This window comes from Phocoena phocoena, chromosome 5 (genome assembly GCF_963924675.1).
Source record: "Phocoena phocoena chromosome 5, mPhoPho1.1, whole genome shotgun sequence".
Classification (NCBI taxonomy): domain Eukaryota; kingdom Metazoa; phylum Chordata; class Mammalia; order Artiodactyla; family Phocoenidae; genus Phocoena; species Phocoena phocoena.
In genome coordinates, this window is record NC_089223.1 from 94,551,335 (window position 1) to 94,577,160 (window position 25,826).

At 45.4% G+C, this 25,826-nt stretch overlaps 1 protein-coding gene across 1 annotated transcript; it reads right to left on the reverse strand.

Moving 5' to 3' along the window:
* Window positions 1-291: 291 nt before the first annotated feature.
* Window positions 292-25,258, reverse strand: LAP3 (leucine aminopeptidase 3). Its single transcript, XM_065877157.1, has 13 exons — window positions 25,075-25,258; window positions 22,589-22,704; window positions 21,226-21,280; window positions 20,656-20,761; window positions 18,833-18,992; window positions 17,381-17,545; window positions 14,549-14,707; window positions 9,580-9,704; window positions 8,290-8,378; window positions 7,309-7,411; window positions 3,234-3,313; window positions 1,328-1,437; window positions 292-869 (listed from the first exon to the last, which is right to left on the reverse strand). Exons 1-13 carry the CDS (start codon window positions 25,174-25,176, stop codon window positions 680-682), a joined length of 1,560 nt encoding a protein of 519 aa, XP_065733229.1. The 5' UTR covers window positions 25,177-25,258; the 3' UTR covers window positions 292-679.
* Window positions 25,259-25,826: the final 568 nt, after the last annotated feature.

The window sequence follows — 25,826 nt, forward strand, 5'->3', positions numbered from 1 at the left end:
TATTAAAAAAAAAAAAAAGAAAGCTCTACTGCTTTCTGCTCTCCCACTTATTAGCTTGGTGACATCACCGGCATGTTACTAACCCCATCTTGTGCCTCATTTTCCTCATCTGTAATGTGGGGATAATAGTACCGCCTCACAAACTCATAAGCTCATCACTGAGTGCCCCAAAGTGATCATTAACATTGAAATCCAACTTAATTACTTAGTTCATATAACACAGCCAGAAGAGACAAGTTATAGCATCACTGGTTTTATAATAATATAAGTAAATCAGAGCCACACCAGGGAGCACAAGAAGTTGGATTTATTGTTTCTGACAACTGCATAGCAACTTTTAGTTTGTTCATATTCCCAGCATCACAAATCTGAAATACAATTTTGCTCCTCAATTACAAACATATACTCTGAAAAGTGATTAGGTAGCTTTTAAAAAATCATCATTATTCATTTAAGAGAGAGTATCTTAAAAATCTTTGCCAAGCAAGATATTAGCTTTACCTTTATAAATCTCTGCATAAAATGAAAAACAAATCAAGGCATACAAATTTCATTTTGTTCTATGTTTTTAAATACCATCCTTTGTTTCCCTTAAAAGATTTTGATCTATTCATTCAAAAGTATTCTGAAGCTCTACTGCCTGTTTAAGACAGAATGAAGGCATTTTAGAGCATCTGAACTAAGCACTGTCTTGACTGAACCGAAGCAGGAACTCAATCAGGGTCCTCGTGGGCCTCCCAGCCATGCCTTTGCGCAGATAAGGAACCTCATCTTTGTTGGTCATCACACCTGCTATGTCTAAATGCGCCCACTTAGGATGAGTCACGAATTCTTTCAGAAACGCTGCAGCCGTACATGCTCCTGCAGATCTGAAGGGGAAGACAATAATCAACATTTAACCCCATGTAAATGTGCACTGAACGTTCTATTAAGATCCTCCATTCTTGCTAAGTGGCTTCTATGGCCAGAGAGCAAAGTCAAGCTAATGAGACCTCTTAAGATGTTAACACAGAAATCACTTTCAAGATTTTCAGACATAGCTTTAAGCATAAAGGATAAATTCTTTTTCCTATGGTAATGACCATATTTGCATCTCATTCCCTTACCATTTGCTTAAAATGACCTTTAGATTTGAAAACATGCAAGATTTTGAGAACCAGTTGGGAAATACCTTGAAAATAAAAGACAGAGATTAGTGCTTACAAGCACTACATCAAAAGAAAATTGGACAGCTAAACCTTTTGTGAAAGAGGATTAAACTGAAAATGGTCTTTCTGGCAACCAATGATGACTGTAAACATGTACTTTTATAGCTTATTTTACATACCTATATTTTCCAATGTTATTAACATCAGCGAGTTGGCAATCTACAACCTGTCTTGTGTAATGTTCAAAGAGAGGCATCCTCCAGACACGGTCTCCCGTTTCAATGCTGGCCTAAAGAACAAATAGGTATGCTGGTTGGCAGAGAAGATGAAGCAGGTTCTGACCTGTTACTCTAAAACATGATGCAATAGAACAGATTGCAAAATTATTTCAGTTAGTTAAAAGGTTTACTTAAGAATTATAAAAGAAGCCAGGAATGTTGTAAAAGAGTCCTGCAAATTTGTAGGGCATTTGCTAAAATCGTCAAACTAATATTATGGGTCTCAGTTTAAATGAATAAGCTGGTAACCTGTAGCACAGACAGGCTTTCTGGTTTGGTCTGGCCAGATCTCCTAAGATAACGTGACCTCATTATTTCATGTAATCATTTACACGTCCGTCCATCCGTCCATCATCACCTACTGAACTGCTGAGCACCAAGGTGCTGGGGATATAAAGACACTGAATAACTGAGCCATCAAAGGGCCCACAGGCTAGTAGGAGAAACGGATAAAGGTGGTTTTAATACACTGTGGTCAAAGGTGAGAGCCAAAAGTGAAAAGTCAGGAAGCAGCAATGTAAGCTGCTGTTTTGAGACTTGAGTAGTTATCAGATGAACCCACCAAGGGTTGAAAGCAACTGCCTCCAGGACAAGAGGCTGTAGGCTGTATAGACTGCTGGCTGTTATTTCAGTGTTTATGTACATACAACTTTAATTTTTTAAAGAAAATGAAATTTAAAAAAAAATCAAAACCAACAACGACGTTGTGGACGGTAGCGAGGGACACTGGACACTGGGTGCCTGGCACAGAAGAGAGGCCCCACAGCCTACCTGAAAGGAGACAAGGGGGCTGAGCTTCTCCCTGAGGCTGGGGACGGTAGAGGGGGGCTTCACAAATGGTGAGATGACAGAGGTGAAAAGGAAGCAGTTTAGGGTGGAAGGGCAGTTTAGGACCTTAAACCACATCAAGAATGTATTCACGGACATTTTGTATTTGTTTCTGCTGGCACATAGTAAGCTCGCATTAATTACTTGTTGAAAGAATGAGGTGCCAGATGGAGCTGTTTCATAGCCAAGCGGGATGCACAGGGGCTGGGCCGCAGGAGAGATGGGAGCTCAGCAGAGAGGTGCCAGCTGAAGCCAGGGGAGTAGACGGGCTTTCCGGTGAGGACCATGCAGAGTCAGAACATGTGGCCCGGGACTGAAGGCAACCAAAGGGGCAGACAAAGGAAAAAGCTGGCCAAGGAGGCTGAAACAGAAGTCAGCGAGGAAGGAAACCAGAAAAGATTATCGTGGAAGCCAAGAGCAGGGTGTCACCAAGACGCCAGAGGTACACGCTGCCTCTGGACAAGCTAAAGGAGGCTAACAGAGTGGCGTCACTGGGCAAAGCTGATGGCAGCGAGAGCGGGGGGCGGGTGGTGGTGACGGGAAACTGTTTGGAAGAGGCTGCTGTGAAAGCGCTGGGAGGAGGCACAGAGCACAGCTGCAGAAGTCGTCCTTCTCACCACCCGCGAAGGGACAAGGGACGCGGGTGAGCCCTATCTACATGCTCCCCTACTTGACTCATGACCTGTATTCCTTAAAAGGCCATTCCTTCTTCTACAAAGCTGTCCTTGTAACCTTTTCTACATCAGGGATATTTTAAAGTTATTTTCACTTCATTCTGAAGCTGCTGGAGGAGAGGAGGAATATAGCATCATACCCATAATTTTGGAACATTTATAGAAAACCACACTGAATCGAGTTTATTGAATTTTCATTTCAAAGGCAAATCTACAACATAAAAATCACTTTAATGAAGAAATATAGCATTCTAAGGCTGGAGTAATTAAATCATTTCCATGATCTAGGTCTGTGTTATTCTTACCTCAAATAGTTTGTTCCACAGCCAGGAAGAATTGGTAAAGACCCCAGTGGCACCAGACCCCAAAGCTACGTCCATGGCACCTGCAAGACACAGCACTTCAGGTCAGCGTTCAGTCTCTTCCGGCGAGACAGGTTTCTCTGCTGCTATGCAGACCAAAACTTTAGCCATTACCCTATTTTAATGTCTCCCTCATTTTAGAAAATAGATGATGTTGGGAAATCCATGCTGTATATATTTAATATTTTTCTAGTTTCTCAAGCTAGAATTCACCTTCAATTATTAAGGAAAATGAAAAAAAAGCAAACATCAAATATCACCAATAATCTCATCCCAGGGATAACCACTACAGATTTTTAATATTTCTTTCCAGATTTCTTCTAAAGTTAAAAAAGAAACATAATTAAGACCATACTGTACATGTCCAATACGTGCTCTTCCTCTTATGCTTTAAACGTTTATTCTTTTATAAACAAATTCATTAAAAGTATTCTTAATGACTTTAAAAGCCCGCTGGGTAGAGGTACGGACATACCTCGTTTTATTGCACTTTGCTTTACTGCATTTTGCAGATATTGCATTTTTCACAAATTGAAGGTTTGTGGCAACCCTGTGTCAAGTAAGCCTATCAGAGCCATTTTTCCAACAGCATTTGGTCACTTCGTGTCTCTGTGTCACATTTTGGTAATTCTTGCAATGTTTGATACTTTTTCATTGTTTGTTATGGTGATCTGTGATCAGTCTTCTTTGATGTTACTACTGTGACTCGCAGAAGGCTTAAATGATGGTTAATTAGCCTTTTTCAGCAATAAAGTATTTTTAAATTAAGGTATGTACATTGTGTTTTTAAACATAATGCTACTGCATGCATACCAGACTACAGTGTAGTGGAAACGTAACGGTGACCCATATGTAAAAACCTGTGATTCCACATGACATTTGGGCAACTCTGTTTGGGTCCTTTTCCCTTGGGGTTTTGTTACTCTACCTCCCAGTTATATCTCAAACCGATTCACTTCCCTTCACCATGACCGCTACCACCATCATCTACCACTGGACTATGGTAATACTTTAAAAAAACAAACAAACAAAAAAACCTTATTGTCAAAAACTTCAAATATACACAAAGCAAAGAGAATAATGTAATGGACATACAAGTAAGCACCCATTAACCACCACAAACAATTATCAAATCACGGGCAAACTTGTTTCACCTATACTCTCAGACCTGACACATTCTGAAGCTAAACGCAGACACCCATCCTTAGCACACACACTTACACATCCACCGGAGTCAACAACCAAACACTGTTCGCCAGCCCACCTAGACTGCCAGCGTCTCCTCGGCCCTTCTCCCTTGCACTCAGCACGCTGCCGGCCAGGGACCCTTTCACAGGGCAAATGTGATCCCACAGTCTCCACTCTTAGCTTCCTGCTGCACTTGGCTCCAGACTAAATCCCACAACAGGCCAAGGCCAGTGGGGGGCTGGTGCCTATCAGCATAGGGGTCCCGAAAGTCCCCACCCAGCCACGCTCTGCTCCTCTCGGCCCCATTCACCGCTGCCCACACACACACACACACCTCGAGAGGTGCCTTCACTCTCCCCACTTAATGCCGCCTCCTTCAGATCCCAGCTCAAGCAGCACTTCTCAGACAAGATGCCTGACATCTCAGACCTGTCAAATCCCCAGATGCACAGGCTCTCACGGACTCCTTTTCTCACAGCTCCTCTGTGCTGGTCAGTGTGAGGATCTGCTGACTGCCACGCCCCATGGGACGCAGGCCTCACCTCTGTCCTGACCCACCTCTGTATCCCCAGCCATCTGAAGGGATTAAACACAGGCCGACTGTGTCAACAATCATTCATGGCATCCCCTATATCCCAGATACTACGATGGTTGCTGGTTACTCACTGCCTATGGTCTGTCTATATGATTGCGGAGATACACACTCATTAATGCTTTACTTTTCAAGCTAGTGGCTTTTTCCATACTTATTCACTTGTCCTCAAAACATTCCTATCAGCCCTGTAAGAGTCTTGCATCAGTGTGTGAATTTCTCAAAGAGAAGATGAGCACGGACCACAAACAAGAATGTGATGTGATATCCGCTCTTAAAGGAAGAGAAAATGGGAGACGTAAATATTTAATGTGATCCAACAGGGATCATGGCTCTAGAGATGATTTCATTACATACTTCAGAAAATAATCTATTTTCTACATAATTACAGAACTAGTACCACCACCAATTTCAGAATTACCATTATCGGGGGCATACCTTCCATTTTCTTTTACAAGGTACTTTTGAAGCTGTATACTGAGGTGCTAACTCATCAGTGTTACCAGAATTTCTGAGTATGGAAGGAACATCAAAGCTCCAAGGAAGGTGCTGATGTCACCACTCTCGTTCCATCCTAAATCACAGGCATTACGAAAATGAGAGGTACCATGACTGAATGGCACCCCCTGAGCAGCCGCTGCTCCTACAGTCTGCTACAGGCCTACCCTTTAAAGGTCAATAACATCTGTCCAGTGTCTACCAGGCACAACAACCTGTATCACCTTATTTAACTTTCACAGGCACCCCTCCTGCCAGTGACGTGCTATTATACCCCTTTTACAGACGAGACAACTGAGACATTGTCAAAGTCACATGCTATTAAGAGGCAGGACAAATTATTTTCTCCTTCTAAAGACTACGTTCCTCCTCCTGCTATGAACTTGGGGTTGGAAACTGTTTCTCATCCTCCCCCTTTGAATCCCAGCTCCTGGAACTCAAGAAGGGGCTCAGTAAGTTATTTAGGGAACTAAAATGAGCCATCAACAGCCTTCAGCAAGGACAACGGCTGGGGTGATTTGAAGGCTCCCCCATCAGGTTGCCCTTAGTTACCTGGAACCAACTTCCCCACCTTCTCACACCCTCAGGCTTGGGAAAAAAAAAGGGGGTGGAGGGCTGTGATTCCTCATTTACAGAAAGGGTGTACTATCACCCACCTCAGCACTGCCCCTCAAACACCAGCCCCAGAAACCTCTGTTGTTCAGCTTAAAATGTTTGCTGAACTGAAAAGGGAGACAAAAGACCATAAAAATACTATAATGCCAGCTTGAAAAAAGGATTCTTAGCATATAAATCTGTGGACTATTGTTAGAAACACATAAAAAAGAAACATGAACTGATTTCTCTTAAAGTAAAGGCTCACGTGACCAGGGGAAGAATTAAAACCAAAGGATAAAAAATGATCTGAATTTTAATCTTAAAAAAGATGGAGACAGAATGAATTCCTAAAAAGAGAACAGTTGGATAAAGATTATGAACACTGGGTTTCTGCAATAAGGCAATGCCCACTGTCGTCCCTCTAGGCATTTACTCCTACTCTACAGAGCCGGTGGTGTTGCCTGCCGCGCGCAGGCGCTGCATTAAAGAGGCTTTCCAGAAACTCCCTCCAGTCTTCACAACTCTGCGAGACAAACAGACTTGTCCCCAGGTACTGATGCTCGGGGGTGTCAGGGAATCAGCCAAGGCTGGTGGACTAGGAAGTAGCACAGCTGGGAGCCACCCCTGGGTTGGCCTTAAAGCCAGCAAGCTTCACACAACACATTACCCAGCCCCGCCTCCGCTACATGAGGACCTTGCCACCTCCATCCCCAGTGTTTTTATTTCTGTATAACCTCAAGTACAAAAGTTCAGAAAACACTTAGGGGGCATTAGATGCGTTATGATTAATAAAAATAACTACTGATTTTGGAATTTATCACTAATCTTTTCAGACCTGTATCAGACAGCAATCGTAACAGAAAATATCTCTTAGTATCATTCATAGATGTCGTCGCTGTGGATGGAATGACCTAACCCTCGTTATTTCTTTATTTAAAGGTACAGCCTGGGATGTTTCAAAACAACAAGGCTAATATTCGAAGCAGTTTACAACTGCAGAACAATTCCTCTGGTGAAAGATATTTGAATGCAAATGGAGCGAGCCAGGTTTCAGCAAAATAATGCCCTGAGTACAATGTGTGCACTCGATGCCAACAAATGAGACTTTCTTCAAACAAAAGCAGGAAAAGCACGTTGTCTGACCTGTCAAGGTGGCGGCATTGATGATGACCTTTGGGTTAAAAGTGTGTGCGTAGCAGAGCGCATCAGCCAGGATGAGTCTCCCCTCAGCATCAGTGTTATCCACCTGCGAAGAGGAAGGTCAAAAGAAAAAAAAAAGGGTAAGATGATACAAATAATGAACATAAAATCTAGACACAGCTATGTTCAATTTAAAAGAAAACGCTGGTGTGACGTTTGTCATCGAGTATCAAAACCATTAGAACGGGAATAGTATATTTACTCTGAAGAGCAAATGTAATTTAATAATCCCTGTATCAGAGCTGATAACCAAATGCTGATGACTTTGGAGGCTGAAATAAAGAGAAATGTCTGGTTCACTCTACCATTAAGTTTATAACAGGAAGGCAAAAAAATATCAAGATTTCTGAAAACAAAAAGGCTAAAGAGTTTAAGAAAGATACATCGAAGCAGCAGCCTGGATCTCCAGGCCGGAGAACTCTTGCAAGTTCAGCAACTTCATATATATTATATCCTTTTCTTTTAAATAGAGGCTCAGTCGTTATGGGCAGTGTGTGTGTACATGCATACACGTGCCCAGCGGACGACCTGCTGCCACATCCCCAGATGCAGTACCCATGATGCAGAATGCGTTTTCCACTCGAGTGAGTTGCTAAATGGAAAAAGTTATCACGTTGAAGGTACATCTAGAAAACAGCCTGCACTTTTACTGCTTTTCCCTGTTCTGCAGGGTTGGCTGCAAATTCGTGGTAATTTGCGTGTACAGCATTCAGGAAGTAGGAGGAATAGTAAGGTAGGAAAAACAATCTTAAAGTTCCCATGAAGAAGTACTTTTGACTGCATGAAAAGCTACTCATAATAAAGGCACTGCCCTTCCCTACATAGAGCCAGTGCTCTGCACCCATTCAAGATGTGTTGATGTGGCTGTGCTGGGAGTCCTTCAGAAAGAGCAGAACTCAGAGGCTGTGTCTTCCACCTACAAACCTGTATGGTCTTCCCATTTTTGGCTCTAACAACATCCCCAGGCTTGTTGGCCTTCCCGCTGGGCATATTTTCACAAAGAGGGGCCAAACCTGACAAAAAAAGAATATATGAAGAAACATGGAGTGTGCTAGGTCCAAATACACCACCCATGGAACCTAGGTCATCAGCGGGCCCTCAACAGATGCCAGTCACAGACACCACTTCGACCAAGTGATCGAGTTTAGCATCACCAGTGACCCAGGTGACATTACGCGCACCAGCAACAGGAAATACATGTCATTCTCTCCAAAGAAGTCTAACCTGATTCTATTGTGAAGAAATAACCAAATAAATCCGAACTGTAGGACATGGCAAGACGACCTTGAACCTTTAAAAACTGCCAGTGTCATGAAAGAAAAAAAAGGGGGGCAGGAATAGGCTCTAGATTAAAGAAAACTAAAGAGCCACGGTGACCACACGCAAGGGGTGATCCTTGAGCGGCTCCAAGATTTCAAAAACAAACAGAAATAAATAAACGCGTGTGTGTGTATAGACACACATATAAAACAAACATTTTTTTGACAACTGGGCAGTTTGAATTTGGTTACTGTATCAATCCCTGGAAATGATATTGTCATTACACAGAATGCCCTTGTTCTTAGGAGACACAAGCAGAAGTATTCAGGGGTGACGTGTCGTGACGTCTGAGACTCACTTTCAAACAGTTCAGCAAAAATGGAGGAGGAGAGGGAGGGGGCATATCAGACAGACCCGGGCTGCAGTCCTCCCTTCCCATGCAGTGGAAGTGACACTGCACAAGTCATTCGACCTCAGTCCCCGCTCCCAGCAACCCCCGGACACACGGCAAACCCCCAGCATTGTGTCTGGCATCCTGCACTACAAAAATCGCCTACGTACTGAGCACTTTTTCTGTCCCAGGCATTTTCTGCATGTCGAGGCACTTAATCCGCCACAACCCTATGAGGTAATCGCTACCCTGAACACTGACTGAGCATTTTCCATTGGAGTTAACCGCAAGCTTGACATTATGTGCCCCTGACTGCTAACCACTTTTTGCAGAAGTAAAACAAATCAATTCTAGTTACAGCCCACAACGCAGAATACATTTAACTCTGCCAGTTCAGACAAGATAACACCTATCTCAGCTAAAGAAACATCTTCCACTCGAAAACCTATTTAAAAACCATTTCTTGATCTTTTCAGATTAGAGGAAACCATGTTTGTTGTCTCTGTTCTACCATTTGACAGGATCCCAGAAGCTCTCCAAGACACCCTCCCTCTCCCACGCACCTACAACGTTGATGGGCAGGTCGAGCTTGGCAGCAGACACGATGGCTGAACAGATAGTGGCGGCTCCTCCCATGTCAGCCCTCATGAGGTCCATGTTTGCAGCCGCCTTGATGGAGATGCCACCACTGGGGGGAAAAGGACAATGTACCATGTTAATAGCAAAGAAGGGGGCCAGGACCATTTCCCTAAAAAGAACGTGTAAGCTGAGGGTAAACTACCACATACAAATGCCAAGAAATTTCCAAATTGGGAATCAATGATTTCAGCATTTAAGAAGATAATATTGTGGTTTTTATAAAAGACACAAAATAATTCCAGAAATACAGGTGGGTATGTTAGCTCATTTTATTTCTGTATGAATGAAATTTAAGCAGTGCCACTGGAAACATTACATCATGCAGTTGACACTGCTCAAATCCCATCTGAACTCCTGACACCTAGGTAGATTTGTCTTTTCAGCAAATTTTATGAATTGATCAACTTATTGAACCTGAACGTCACAAGCTGTTGGGGAAAGCTGACAAGCTCACAGAAGACCGGGAGGATCCCTTTCAACTCCTAGGAAGACACGAGAGAACTCGTTCTGACACCCCCAAGGTGTGCTAGATCCTGCAGACAGCAAAATACAACCCAGGCACGAGGAAGATGCTAGCCCAAAGCCTCGAGACAGTGCCCAAACACAAGAGCTGAGAAAGGTTTCAATTACCAAGAAACCCAAGCCACTGCCCCAAACAGACTTCTTGAACTAACTAGTGACTTTTCTGCTTCCGGTTTATAAGAATCCAGAGCCACTGGCTCTGCAGGCTGGGCAATGAGCCAGGGGTTTCTACTCTGAGTTCTAATTGGATTCTGCTGCTGACTTGCCTTGGTGAGAGAGTCAACTCCTTGCTCTGACACCTGCTCACCTTAGAAATCAGGTCCTAATTCTCATTCACCTCCAAAGCACTTGATATTTAAATCTATTTTTTTTTATTTATTTATTTATTTTTGGCTGCATTGGGTCTTTGTTGCTGTGCGTGGGCTTTCTCTAGTTGCGGTGAGCAGGGGCTACTCTTCGTTGTGGTGCGCAGGCTTATCATTGCGGTGGCTTCTCTTGTTGTGGAGCATGGGCTCTATCAGTGTGGGGTTCAGTAGTTGTGGCTCGCGGGCTCTAGAGCGCAGGCTCAGTAGCTGTGACGCACGGGCTTAGTTGTTCCACGGCATGTGGGATCTTCCCGGACCAGGGCTTGCACCCGTGTCCCCTGCATTGGCAGGTGGATTTTTTTTGGCGGTACGCAGGCCTCTCACTGTTGTGGCCTCTCCCGTTGCAGAGCACAGGCTCCGGACGCGCAGGCTCAGTGGCCATGGCTCACGGGCGCAGCCGCTCCGAGGCATGTGGGATCTTCCCGGACCGGGGCACGAACCCGCGTCCCCTGCATCGGCAGGCGGACTCTCAACCACTGCGCCACCAGGGAAGCCCGGCAAGTGGATTCTTAACCACTGTGACACCAGGGAAGCCCTGCACTTGATATTTAGATGGCTGTCATTTATACCTAGAATTAAAGATTATCCACTGGCTCAGAATAAGAAAAGAAGTACACTCCTGGTCCAGGAAGTCCAGACATAACCCCATGGGGGCAAGGAGAGCAAGCTGGTGCATGAGGCTGTCCTTCTATCTACTTCTAGGCCACTTCTGCTCAGGGGGTTCCACTCTGTGTATAGAACTATCATTCTAAATAACCACTAGTCAAAGGTCAGCAGTTATCTCTGCTCACCTTTTAGATTCCCCTCCAATCCATCCATTTCTTTTCTCCTACATCCATCCAAGTTGAGGCTACCACCATCAGTCATTCAGATGTTTCCCTGGCTCCTATACATATTCAGATGTCCCTATAGCAGTCTTACCCCTTCACTTCATTACCCATACAACTATCAAACTTTTACAAATAGATGAAAAAAACAAAACAAAACAAACAAAAGAACCTCGATGCTTTTTATAAGCATACACAAAAATTCAAAATGGATCACAGCCTTAAAGGCTAAAACCATAGACTTGTCAAAGAAAACACAGACTTGGCATAGGCAATAATTTCTTAAACAGGGCAAAAAAAGTATGAACTATAAAATTAAAAACTGATAATTATACCTCATTAAAATTAAAAACTGCTCTTCGAAAGGCACCACTTCAAAAAATGAAAAGGCAAGCCTCACAGTGGAAAAAAAAATATTTTCAACGCATCTGTCTGAAAAAATGACTTGTATCTAGAATATATTTTTTAAAAACTTATAACTCAGTAAGACAAACACTCCTATAATAAAGGGCAAAAGATCTGGACACTTCATGAAAGAGGATGTACCAATGGCTAATAAGCACATAAAAAATGCTAAACATCATTAGTCAGAGAAATGCAAAGTAAACCTCAAAGAAATACACTACACACTCCGAGTGGCTAGAACTAGAAAGACGGACACCATAAAACGCTGGGGAGGATGGAGAACAACTAGAACCTTGTACACTGGTGGTGGGAATGCAAAATGGTATAAGAACCTTGGAAAACTTTGGTAGTTTCTTATAAAGTTAAACATGCAGTTATTACACAACTCAACTCTCCTTTCCTGGGTGTTTAACTAAGAGAAAGATAAATATATATGCACATAAAGGCTTCTAGATGATACTGGCTTTATTACTAATAACTCAAAACTGGAACAACCCAAATTTCCCTCAGCAATGACTGGATAAACAAATTTTGGTATTTCCATACAACGGAATATGACTCAGTGATATAAAGGAACAGATTACTGATACGACCACAACATGGTTAAATCTCAAAGATAATATGCTGAGAAAGAGGCCAGGCATAAAAGATTCCACATAAATGAATTTCTGGAAGAGGCAAAACTAATCTACAGTAACAGAAAGATGACTGGTTGTCTGAGGTGGGGTAGGGGAGAGGATGACTGCAAAAGAGCATCCCCCAAAATTCCCCAAGGGCGTTTTTGGGGTTTCAGGGAAATGTTCTGTTTTCACGACAGAGGTGGTTTGCTGCATGGGTGCACACGGTTGTTAAGCTCATTAAACTGGACACGTAATGGGTGGACTTTACTGTATGTGTAACTCTCACGTCATTCTTTCTCTCTGCTAGACGCCCCTCAGTTACTTCCAACTGTTCAAAGTCCAAAATCTAACCAGGCCCAGAACAACCCAGCTTCTGCCTATCTCTCCAGCTGTGCCTCGTCCCTTCCCCCAGTCACGTTCTGTCACGGCCACTCTGGCATGCTTTCAGTACCAGGAATTTCCCCTCTTCCTTCCCACCCGCAGCCTCCACCGGGCTCTTTCCCTGCCTTACTCCCCGCAGAACTAACTCCCTTATCCTTCGCATCTTAAGCTAAAACTGTCATTCCTTCTAGGAAGCCTTCTCTAAACCCAGAAGACTAGGTCAGGCCTCCTTGCTTCATATTACCGTAGCAAAAAATTCAAGTACAGATTTAAATGAACAATAAACTTCACCCTAAGCATAAATGTTTCAATTAAGATATTAGCCCGTGATAGTATAAAACCATCACAATTAGCAAGATGTTTAGAAACAACTTTCATTCTCTTATTTTTATCTGCTGTAGTGTTCTATTTATTTTTATTCTATTTTTTTATTGTTTTGGTTGCATCACGCGGCTTATGGAATCTTGGTTCCCCAACCGGGGGTCGAACCCAGGCCCCAGCAGTGCAAGCGCCAAGTACTAACCACTGGACCGCCAGGGAATTCCCTGCTGTAGTGTTTTATAATACACACTTTAATACAACAGTATATGCATGTGACATAAATAAATATGTGTATTTTGAGTGGTATGAGCTCGAATCTTTTACTGATGGGCTACATAACGAAGATCGTTTGGAGACCAATGCTTTAAAGGAGAGAACGTGAACCAGTGGATGGAAAACACAGGAGGCATTACAATCTGCTAGTACAAGGAAGACCAGCCTGGAGGCCAGATCTGCCCAGGACAGAGGCATCACAGTGCCTAGAAACACTCCTGTAAGGAAGGGTGGGATTCATTCACGTTTCAGATGGAGTTTCTGAATGGGTGCAAAAACATACTAGGGGACACCAAGATTTTATGATCTCTAGCAGCATTTTCCAAAGCAGTTTCTATGAACCTTGATTTCCTGAGATAAACGTTCCCTTCAAAAGGAAATTAAGATGTCAACTATATTTATATTTCAATTAAAAAAAAGGAAATTTAGAAAATGCTGTATTTTATACCCCCAAGAAGTCCTGTAGTTGAAACAAAACAAAATAAAAAACAATTTGTTTTATCTAACCTAGTTTTTTGATCAAGTAATCCTTTTCAAGTCTCACATTTAATTAGCAACCCAGAAACTAGTATTCAGTAGCAAATGCTTTCCATGGGAAATACTGACTCAGATCATCTTTTCGAACTCAGCTTCTCCCTGGTTGAAATAACCAGAGACAGCTTCCAATTCTAAGGAACACTTATGGTTTAAGGAGATTAATGAAAGCTAGACTGGTCAGCAAAAAAAGTAATCTCAAGTAAGCAAAAGGAAGACAGCATGATCTACTTGGAAAGCTGCCTCACCATTATCTACTTGTAAATCCTTAATATCCACACAGGAGAATCAAAGTGCATGATGGAAATATTTTAAGACATTTTAAACACACAGCTGAGTTTGACTTCCCATTCTATTAGTTATGGGGCTTTGAACAAATTATTTAACCTGAGTCATGGTTTCCTTACCTGAAGAATGTCTGCAATGCCTAGCTCCTAGGCGTAAGATCAGGGCTAATATATGTAAAATGCCTAGTAGAGCCTCTGACACACAGTAGGTGTTTTGTAAGTGGCAGCCTAATATATTTAAAGTTACACATAAGATCTGACCAAACACCATGCTTCTGAACCAAATTACACACCAAATAATACAATGGCATACAAAGCATTCACCAAAATACAAAGCATGGATGCAGTAAAGAAGTACCTGTCAAAGGTAATCCCCTTCCCAACAAACACCAAGGGAGGTTCACTTGCATTGGGGCTGCCTTTGTAGTGAATTTCCAGGAAGACGGGAGGCTCTTCGGACCCTTTGGCCACACTGAGGAATGATCCCATTTCCTGTTCCTCAATCCAAGGCTTGGGTCTATAGAGCAGAAAAGGGAAAAAGTAAATACATGTTGCTATCTCCATTTCAATAACTTAGAATAACTCATCCGTGTGTAAAAAAGTATAACATACAAGCTCTTAATACAGACACGTTAATGCTTCAATTATCACCTCCTATCTGCTTTCTGTATATTCTTGGGAGAGTCACTCGATTCTGAGTCTGTTTCCTCATCTATAAAATGAAATCGATGACACCTCCATCAAAAGATTAGCTGTAGAATTACTAAGAGGATTCATGTATGGTATGCAATACAACGTCAGATAATAGTGCCTAGTCAATAAACAATTATTACTTGATTTTTTTTCCCCAAGCCACTCACGTATTTCTAAAGTTTTAATTTAAAGATGAAATTAGCAAGGCTCTGAGACCATAAAGGGTACTCAAAGATAGCTGAGGAGTCCACTGATTTATTTTTGGTACTTCTGAAAAAGACAAAGCAATAGCCAACCAACCAATCAACAAACAAAGAACTAACAAAACTACACTCCACTGATTAAACTACCTATTTCTTTGCTTTTACAGAATTGCTGGAATTCCATCTTTTTAATGTTGTCACACCATTTCTCACAGTTTGAGATGTCTGATTGAAGTGGGAAAACTAGTTATTACTTAATAAACATGGGATCAATGGGGATAATTTAATGGGAATAGTCCTTAGTGCCAACCAGAAGACAGATGCCACATCGCTATTCCTCCTAGGCTGGAGGCCCAAAAGGGCTTTGTATTGCTTTCTGGCCACAGTAACTAGGCCAGGGGAGAAATCCTACCCTGCTACAGACAGACCAGAAACAACCTCATTCAAGGAACACTCCTCCCGCACCTGCCTAGACACTTGTTGAAACTATTCATCTAGGACGTCATTGTAGAGAGAGGGCCACCCAACTTCAGAGGGAAAAGAATATAAAAATGGAAGGTAGGACAATTAAAAAAAAAAAAACGCTTCAAAAGGAGCGAGGCCATATAACGTGGGCACTTTTATTCACAAACCCAGTACTTGATGTTTTATTAAAGTCCTGCCCTTCTGGAAGTACAGTCTGTATTTCTTTGATTTACACCCACCTGCGCTAGAGCATTTGACGCAGCTACCTCGGTTTCAGGGCTACATTCCGCCCGCCTGACCTGCCTCATCTCTGGCCGACTTCCCTTTGCTCCACCTCAAGCCATGCAGTTTCCCAAGGCCACTGCATAGGTACTCCTGCCCCGCTCTCCTGTCTGTTCACTTCTAAGCCACCTCCCTGACTCTGCGTAGGCACCACTTTTGTTGGCAAGCCGTTTCGACTCTTCCACAATCCTCCCATGGCTCTCTGCCCCTGTAGCATCCCCTGCACAGCCATTTCCCTGCCTATTCCTTCCTGCAAGGTCCTCAGTTGTCTGAGGACAAGAACCATCGCCACGCATCCTTGTATGCTAAGTTCCCAGGCACACAGGAGGTGCCCTTACCGATAACGTGAGGCCACACAGCCACAGTCTGCTGACACAACGTAGCTCTGGTGTCTCCCAAAATAAATCAAGGAATAGTCTTTACCAAGATACCTTTGTAGAGACTAAACATTGCTACAGAATATATAGCAACCATTCCAGAAATTTTATCAAGCTCCAAAACTACATCTTCTATAGATTATACCTTTCCTTCGCTCTATCTAGACCACAGGGGTTTTCCTGAAAAATGCGAACTCTACTCACAACTAAATAGTGAAGAAGCCTTTTAAATGGAAGTGCCCTTGAGAAGCAACTTTGACAGTAAAGGATTCTTTAGGTAAAGCAAGTATCTGTGGATTTACTTTAATCATAAATCCCCAAATACTCAGACTTGGTTTGCTTAAAGGGTTACGGGGAGCCTGGAGGGGCAGCCTTTTACATCCAACAGCCTGGCTGCTGACAACGAACCTGAGGACGGTCTGGGAACACCAGTTCTGGTTATTTGATCTAGCTAACGGAATCTACCAGGTAGAGATTCTCATCCTATGCCAAGGAGGGCGTGCTCTGTTCTTCACTTACGTTAAAAAGAGAAAAGACAGAAAGGATTCACCAAAACAAAATACAATCTGTACACTCCTCAAAGAGGTTAAGAGTTAACCATTCAATCCAAGAATTCAACTCCTCAGCACATGCCCAAGAGACAGGAAAACATACGTCCACATAAAACCTTGTAACACAAATGCCCACAACAGCATTATTCAGAGTCCAAAAGGTATAAACAACCCATATGTCCATGAACTGACGGCCAGGGGGAGAGGGAAATGAGGAGTGGCTGTTAATGGGGACAAGGTTCCTTTTACGGGGTAATGATAATGATCTAAAGTTAGCTGTGGTGGTGGTAGCACAACTCTGTGAATCTACTAGAAATTACTCAATTGCGTACTTTACGTCAGTGAATTGTACGTCACATGAATTGTATTTCAATAAAGCTGCTACAAAACACACACACGTGTGCAGTGTGCAGTCACAACACCCTCAAAAGCAAAGCAAGATATGCTGGGAGAGACCTCAAACTGAGCCCTTACCCCCACCTGTATGTGGCTGCTGGTGGGTGACCTCACCTCTCTAGTCTCAAGTTAATTCTCCGAATAGTGAGAGAGCTGGATTTTAGGATCTCTGAGGCTCCGTCTGGCTCTAGCCATAAGAGTCTGTGACATAATCCTGAATTACCTGATGTGGACGTCTGTTTTACTACTAGCACTTTTGAGATTCTTCTCGATAATTTCCGCAAATTTGGTTGGCGTCATCTCATTGGCAGGCGTCTCCATCAAGTGGCGTGCCAGGTTCTGCCCAGAAGCAAAGAGGACTCCCCTTTGCCAGGCCTCCTGATCCCCACTGGCAAAAGCAAGCACAAGGTCATCGTCAGACAGCCTCTCCGGAACACTCACCACAGCTCAGCTAGGAGGGCTCCTGCCGAAGATGACAAGTGAAACGTGATGCACACAGGGACCCGGATTTATTCTTTGTGATCTGATCCAGGGGGGCAGCTGTTATGGTTTATGAAGTGTTGGAAAACACGACCCCCACTGAGCTGAGCTAGAGGAAACCTAGAATCCTCACCTCACCTGTTGGCCTGAGGGACCTCTGGAGCCCTCAATCTACCCCCCAAATCTGATGGCAGAGGCTTCCACAGAAAGGCCTCTTTTACACTCCTCCAGGGTGTGACTACAGAGCAAGCTCCCCTTGCTCAGTCCTGCCGGGGAACTGAAGGCCTCCCGCCTTCTCCCTGCCTGGGTCGGGACCCTGAACTCCAACCCACCAGAGGGCAGGGCCGGCTTCAGAAGACAAAGGACGTGGGTGACCTCTCCACGACCCTGGCTCTTCTCGTGCACAACAGGAATTGACACGGCGCACGGACAGGCAGAACACTCATCACTTACGGAGTTCACCATGTGACACACCCTTGATGGGTTTTGTCTTGCGATCGTAAAAGCCCCATGAAATCCGAGCCACAACTCTACTCAACCAATGAGGAAAATGAAGCAGAGAGAGACTTCAGTCACTTCCAGCCAGGAAGTGGGAGGCAGATTCAAAGCCAGGCTGACTGGTCGCAGGGCCCTCATTCTTACCCACTACCTCACAGCTGCCAACCACCGGGAGGGACCCCCGCTGTCCTCCCAGCACCGTCTCCTGAGGGTCCCACACTGTCTGCTCCTGAACACAGAATAGGGCTGGAGTGTAGTTGGTGCTCAATAAATCTGCTCAAAGATGAGTCTCCCCACTAGACTAGGAGGGCAAGGGCCGGATCCCTGCATCTGCGTATCTCCGGCGTTTAGTACAGGGCCCACAGGCACTGGGTAGATGGAAATGATCTGCATCAAAACCTGCTGGGACCCGTCTGTCATCTTGTTCCCTCCCTCCTCAGGGAGCCAACCAGGTATGGTTTCCTAGGAACCAGCAAGCACGGAGGGGTCTAGAGAGTCGGGGGGAAACACACACAGGACGAAAGCCAGGAGCAGAATGGAGGCACAGTCACCAAACTCCTAAAATGGCTAAGGCCATGGGAGAGCCACAGACAAGCTGCACGGCAGTGCCCAATGCTAAAAGGCAGGTAGCTCATGTCCAAAAGGCCCTGCCATCAGCACGCAGGGAATGGGCCTGGTCCTGGTTTTGTTCCATCACCTTCCATGGAGCTTCACTGACACGGCCACCTTCTTTTTCTGCTTCAGGTCATCATACTCATAGAGCCCAAGCATCGCTCCTTCCGCAGCCGCCTGGGCGTCTCCGCAGGGGTCCACCTCCACAGACGAGATCTCCAGGTCCTGAATCTGTCTGCACCCCGCTTCACAGGGACAGAGGAATCAGAAAACCTGAGTCAGTCAGGGACACCTCTGAGGGCAGAAGGCAGAGGCCTGGGGTGGGGTCCTGAGAAAACATCAGAATTGGAGTTCAAATCCTGGCCCTGACACTTGACTTTTCTGAGCCTCCACTTCCCCTTCTGTAGAGTGAGGACGAGCACACACCTCACAGAGGGTGGGAGGACAGACTGATGGATAAAATGACTAGTCTAGCACCTCACAAAGCGGGCCCTCAAGAAGTGGCTGCTATTACTAGTATCACTTCTGAAACACTAGGGTTTCCTGATGAGGCATCCCAATCGCCAGGAGCTTGCCACATTAAAAATGACATAGAAGGGCTTCCCTAGGGGCACAGTGGTTGAGAGTCCGCCTGCCAATGCAGGGGACACGGGTTCGTGCCCTGGTCCGGGAAGATCCCACATGCCGCAGAGCAGCTGGGCCCGTGAGCCATGGCCGCTGAGCCTGCGTGTCCGGAACCTGTGCTCCGCGACGGGAGAGGCCACAACAGTGAGAGGCCCGCGTACCGCAAAAAAAAAAAAAAAAAAAATGACATAGAAGTGATAACACTGAAATTACATCCAAGGAACTGAGCAAAGTCCATTATTAATACAGCATTTACTAAGATCAGGTCAGCAAAATCTCCCTAATAAAAGTTATGAAATAATCTCCGAACATGAACTTTGAAAGTACATTTAACAAGCAAATATGATAGACACGGGGTCAAAGATCAATCAAGCTAATTATCACCACCTCAGCAATGGTTTCAAAGCATCTTTAACCACAGTCTCCGTGGTGATGGCCTTGTCCTGCCGCTCAGCTCTGAAGAAACCCAATGGCACCTACCTCAACTTTTGAACTGCCCATGTGACGAAACTGGGACAGGCTTGCACCTTTGGTAACTAGTGATACAAGCATCCTGCCCTTGGCATCCATTTTCTCTGATTTGTAAATATGATGACTCCACGTGATTTAAAATTTGAGCAACGGACTTCCCTGGTGGCACAGTGGTTAAGAATCTGCCTGCCAATGCAGGGGACATGGGTTCCAGCCCTGGTCTGGGAAGATCCCACATGCCGCGGAGCAACTAAGCCCGTGCGCCACAACTACTGAGCCTGCGCTCTACAGCCCGCGAGCTACAACTACTGAAGCCCGCGTGCGTGCTCCACGACGAGAAGCCAGCGCAGTGAGAAGCCATGCACCACAACGAAGAGTAGCCCCCACATGCCACAACTAGAGAAAGCCTGTGCACAGCAACGAAGACCCAACACAGACAAAAATAAATTAAAAATAAATAAAAAATAATAAAATAAAATAAAATTTGGGCAACATGAGGGCTGCATTCCAAAAAAGGAAAAAATCACCCACCAGGACTTTCTGGCAAAACAGAGCTCTAAGGCCGATACTGCAAGAGGGAACAAGTGGTCCTGAAACCCCCAGACACAGCTAAAGAAATATAAAAATAAAATTCCACAAGCTAACCTTCTGTTTCTAAAGTAAAGCCAAGCATGTTAGGTAAGGGAAACTGAATATCTGTTCAGAGTTATTTATGTGAACGTGAGGGGATGGTGATGGAAAGAGGGGAGACATAATCTGACCGAGTGATCCTTAGGAATCTTTACCAACATTAAAATTCAAAAGTTAAAGAACCTGCTGCAGCGGCCCTGATGTTCTCCTTGCCTCCGTGCCAGTTTTCCTGTTCGTCGACTCCAGCCGTCCTTTTGCCAAGGCCAACCACCACCACGCTGGGGAAGTCCTGTTCCAAGAGATACATGAAATCAGCTGCTTTACGTCTTTAAAGCATCCACTTCCAGCACGAAATGGCACAGGAGCTTGCACACAACCCCCTAAAACGCTGCACGGGACAAAACCCTCCACGAAGTTTGCTTGTTTTATTTTTGTAAGCCCTGTTATCTTGGTTAAATTTTATAACTGTGTGTTGCAAAGGGAGAGCGAGGATAATCCTACAAATAACTCTGCTGTGTAAGACAGGGCCACTGAACCAAGAAAGCCTGCAGACTGAGGAATACAAGAGATGCGGTACTTTTTGACAACAACTCGCCTCTTTACAATGTTAACCAATACTTGCGGCTTAATTCTGGGATAAAACGAACACATAATCCGATACAAAATTTTCTGCCTGACTGGTCAGCCACAGTACTTGGCACGTATAGGTGCTAACTCAGGGTTTGCCACATAAACCTTATTTTCACCTCCTACCTCATGCAGACCATAAAAGGTTCGGGTTTTGCCTGCCTTCAGGGGTGGTCCAGATCTGCAACAAGAAGAAACAGTTGTTTTAAAAATTATAGTTTGCTCTGCTCCATTAAAAAGTGACATAAACAAACCTTTAGCATTATTACAGTATGCTCTGATGCCTCTGCAAATTTGCTACACTTATGTTTTTATCAGATACAGAATTCTCTCAGGCCAGATTTCTCAGATGCAGCACTCCTAATTCTATCTCAAAAACTTCCAGATTAGATTTAATGCCAACTACAGAAAGCGATGCCGTGGATGGGTAATGGAGGGGAGAGCTGAGCACTGGATGGAGGCTGACCTCAATCTTAAACCTCATAAAAGACGCCAGACACCAACCTAAGTGGCTGACTTAACGGCAGTGTGTTCAACCTGGACGTTTTTTGTGATTTATCTACAGATGGGATACCGGGCAATTTAAAAACAAAGCAGGTGGCAATGCACAATTACAGCCTGAGGACCGGATGCCCTGGTACCTCACAGTCAGGAAGGCCAGGCTGTTCTGTACTCGTACAGGTTAGCTTTGGGGTTAATGAACTAATCAAGGCAGCTGAAAGAGCTGCCTACTGGTGATGGACTGGTATAAACTGACAGGCGATGCAAATTCTGTCATTCAATAATTAGACAATTACTCTAATTATTAGACTACACCTATCAGATGCTAATAGGCTATCTGTAATCCAAATAATATACAGTTGCAGTGGCCTATGCTGTCACCTCTGTGTCTGTTAAACGTGGCCGGCAGCTCAGAGGGACTTGGAAACCCCAATGCTTCCCTACCTTCCCCAGACCCTGGCTAATCCAAGAGTGGTTAGAATCTCAGGCCCCACCCAGATTTACTGAACTGGAATGTGCGTTCTAACTACACCCCCAGGCGATTCACATGTCATTTAAGATCTGAGAAGCCCTTGAAACTCAGCGCTTGCAGCCTCCTCAGCCTATTCTGAACCAGCCCAGGCTGTTCCCCACAAGTGAAGGGGAGTTAAAGAGGTAGAGAGATGGAAGGTGGGAAGGGGGTGGGGAGAAACAAACCGGAGCCAGGAGGGTGGGCTGAGGAAATATGGTACTTTCCAGATCCTGCTGGGTCAGCCTCTCACATAAGTCTGTGGTTTGGTTGAAGCAGCCTGACTTCCCAGAACTGTGGACCCACCCAATACTGAACCTGAAGTACCAATGTGCATTCCACAGACACATACTTCCACTGAGAAGATCCCAGCCAGTGTATTTCCGTGCATTTTCATCCACTAATGATAAAGCACCGAAAAGATATTCTCTTTCACTTTCAGGGCATTTTAAAAACTGGAACCCACAGATGAATACTTACATGTTCAAGATTTCTCTCAGCTTTCCACACACCAATTTATTAAAATTCTCTCCTGCGCTTGTAAACTGGGGCACATCATCATCTTTTTCTTTGCTATAGACTCCTAAAACAAGGCCCTGAAAACAAGAGAAAAGGTGAATACAATTAGAGTAGATCCCTGAGAGGGACTCAAGGGTTCCCAAATTCCAGAAAGGGCTAATCATTTCAACAAAACCGTGTCCCCCTCAAGGACAGAAGAACAAGGCCAAAACAGCAGCAGGTGCTGGGCAGTCAGCTACAATCACATCCTGCCTAAATGTTTCAAACTCCTGCCGATGCAAGAGCGCAATTACTACCTGTCCTGGTCTTGATGGTCCCTCCCAAGAGCTTTCACAACATCGAGGGCTTCCTTCACTTTCAAATAAAGAAGAGCAGAAAGGTGCTTTAAGAAAACAATTCCATTTGTAACGAAGTCAGATCTGGAAGGGGTTCAGAACATGCCACCCCAAAATATGCCACTCTGGCATACTGATTACTTTGAGGTGCAGGCAGCTGAGAAAAAGCAGATGCAGGAAGGGCTCTCTGACCGCCCACCCCCCCCCACCTATCTAAAAGCTGGTCATAAAATTTCCCATGAGAACGCTTCTCTCCCTGTACCAGGAAGAGAACATTCTTATCACCCTAGACTGGGAGTCAACACCAAACAAACCTACTAAAATAACCCTTATCCTCCCTTTGTTTCCCCCATATTTCCCTGTCTCTCAATGCCCCCAGGCTCCTCTGCCTTATCACATCCCCACAATTTCCCCATCTCTGTTTAAAAAGGTATATAAGCTTTCGGGCCTATAGGATTCTTCGGGTCTTCATTTCCCTTTTGAAGATTCCCATGTACACATAAAAATATGAAATAAAACTTGTATGCCTTTCTCCTGTTAATCTGTTTTATGTCCATTTCATTCTTAGGTGCAGCCCTAGAACCTTGAAGAGTAGAAGTAAGTTCTTCCTCCCCTACAAGCTTCAAATGCAAATCTGCAATACTCTGGGAGGTCATTCCAATAAAGTCAATGGCTGTACTTGCCAATACTAACAAGTACTCTGGCCAACTCATAAGCTGGAAGAAAGGAAAAGGATGCACCTTCACCGGGAGGGTCGGGCCAGAGCATTCTGTCCAGCACTTAGTGGCTTATCCTTTCATCTCCTTAAGCTCCAGGCCCCAAACATGTGAAGTAAGGAAGTAAACCTAGGAATCACTATTTGCCTTTGCACAGCAATTTATGACTTTAAAAATGTGTTCTGACTTAGGGCACCTCTGTGAGGTGGAAAGAACAAGTAGTCTTCTTCGCATCTGATGGATAAGAAAACTGAAACCTGGTTTGACATACTAGCCCGTGTGCAACAGAACTGGTCAAGAATCCAGATGCCTTCCCTCAGGTCCTCTGTCCTTTCTACAGAATCACACTGGTACTTAGACCAAATCATGTCCTGTCCTTTCCATCAAAGAAAATAGGCTTCCTCGGGGTTGGTAACCTTCCCAGGTTCTAACTTACCCAGACTGCCCACTGTCTGGGATTCCAGGGAACCAAGTAGGGAACTGATCAGACAGAACACGGATGTTACCTGAGTAGGATCTATTTCCATAGTGTTGAACAGACTAGGGGACAAGCTTCTGGTCCCTCGGCCATCTGTGATTCAGGGAGAGGCCTGAGCTCAAGCCCCATCTAGAACACTCCTAGCCAGGCACAGTCTTTCTGGTCCTCAAGCGTGACTCCCACACATGTGCTCCTTCCGCCAAGCCGTTCCCCTTTTACAGATCCCCCACGACTGAACAGTGACCCTCTTCACAATGTTTTGGAGCTCAGTTAGATGGAGGAGGCGCTTCTTCTGCAGGACACTTCTAATCTCACGAACAGATGGGTCTCCCTGCAAAGCCCTTTTCCCTAGAGAGACATTTTTCTCTAGAAACTCTTCTAGTCAGTTTACTTCCTGAGAGCCTGTGTCTTCCTGGCCTTCAGCCGGGGAGGGAGGTCTTGGTGTGGAAGCCGGGGCCAGTGATTGGCCGACTCTGGGACCCTAGAGGGCATTTCACCTCACCAAACTTGGGCATCCTCCTAGCTAAGGTGGGAACAATCCTGGCGCCGTCCTTCCCTGGGTTACTGAGAGGACTAAACAAAATAATGAAATAAGGGCACGGCACAGAGTGGGAGCTCAGGAAACGGGAGCTACGGCTATCATTCCCTCGCGCGCAGAGTTCGGGTCCTAGCACTTTCAAGCAAGAGAAGGAAGAGCGCATCCTCGACACTAGCCGGCTGGAGAATACTGGGGGGTCTGCAGCCCCGCGCAGCCCGCTGCCAACGCCGAGCTCCGCAAAGATACGAAACGTTTCTTTCTAGCCAATGTCTGTAACTCGGCTCAGAAGCCCGGAACAACGCGGCCCTGACCTGACCCGAAGTCCCCGTGGCCCGCGGGCAAGACTCGCGGCGGCCCCGGAGCGAGCCGCGGCCTCTCACCTTCGTCATGTCTGCGGCGGCTGGACCGGGTCCCCAGAAATGCTTCACGCTCAGATGTCGGACGGCGAGTCTCGCGGCAGCCGGAAGAGGCAGCAAGAACATCTTTTCGGCTCGGCCCCCCCGCACCGCCCTCCACCGAGCACGTGGCGCAAGGAGGGCGAGTGCGCGCCTGGGAGCCCAGCTTTCCGGGTTGGGGGGGGTAAGAGGGGGTAGGTGGGCGGAGGGCGCGCGCCTAGGGGGCGGGGAAGGTGCCAGGGGGCGTGCCGGGCGTGAGCCAGGGGCGTGGCGGGAGGGCGTCGGGGGCCGGGGCTGTCGGGTGAGGGCCAGCGCGGGCGCGGTAGGGCTCGGGCGCGGACGAGCATGCGTGCGCCCAATGGGCGGGGCGGGCCGACTGGGCGGTACTGGGATAGACGGGAGACTGTGGTGGGCGCTCAGGGCGTGCAAGTGCGGACTGAGACGAAGAGGCGGGGCTCTTGGAGAAACGCTCTAGAGAGGGGCGGAGTCGCTGTTATGCTGTATCACGAGGGGCGGGGTTGGAGGCGGGGCACCGAGGAGAAAGAGGGTAGAAGCAGCCTTATAGCAGAGCTCTAGCTGGGAAGTGAAGACCCTCCTGCTGAGTAATTTTTATTACTTTCCTTTTCTTGAACTTGCATCTGGTCCAAGGGTTCAGCATGGTAAGGCAGTTAGCCCAAATACTGTTTTTTGAAAAGAGAAGCTTTGCGAATAGCGCTCAGTGTTTTAATATATATATT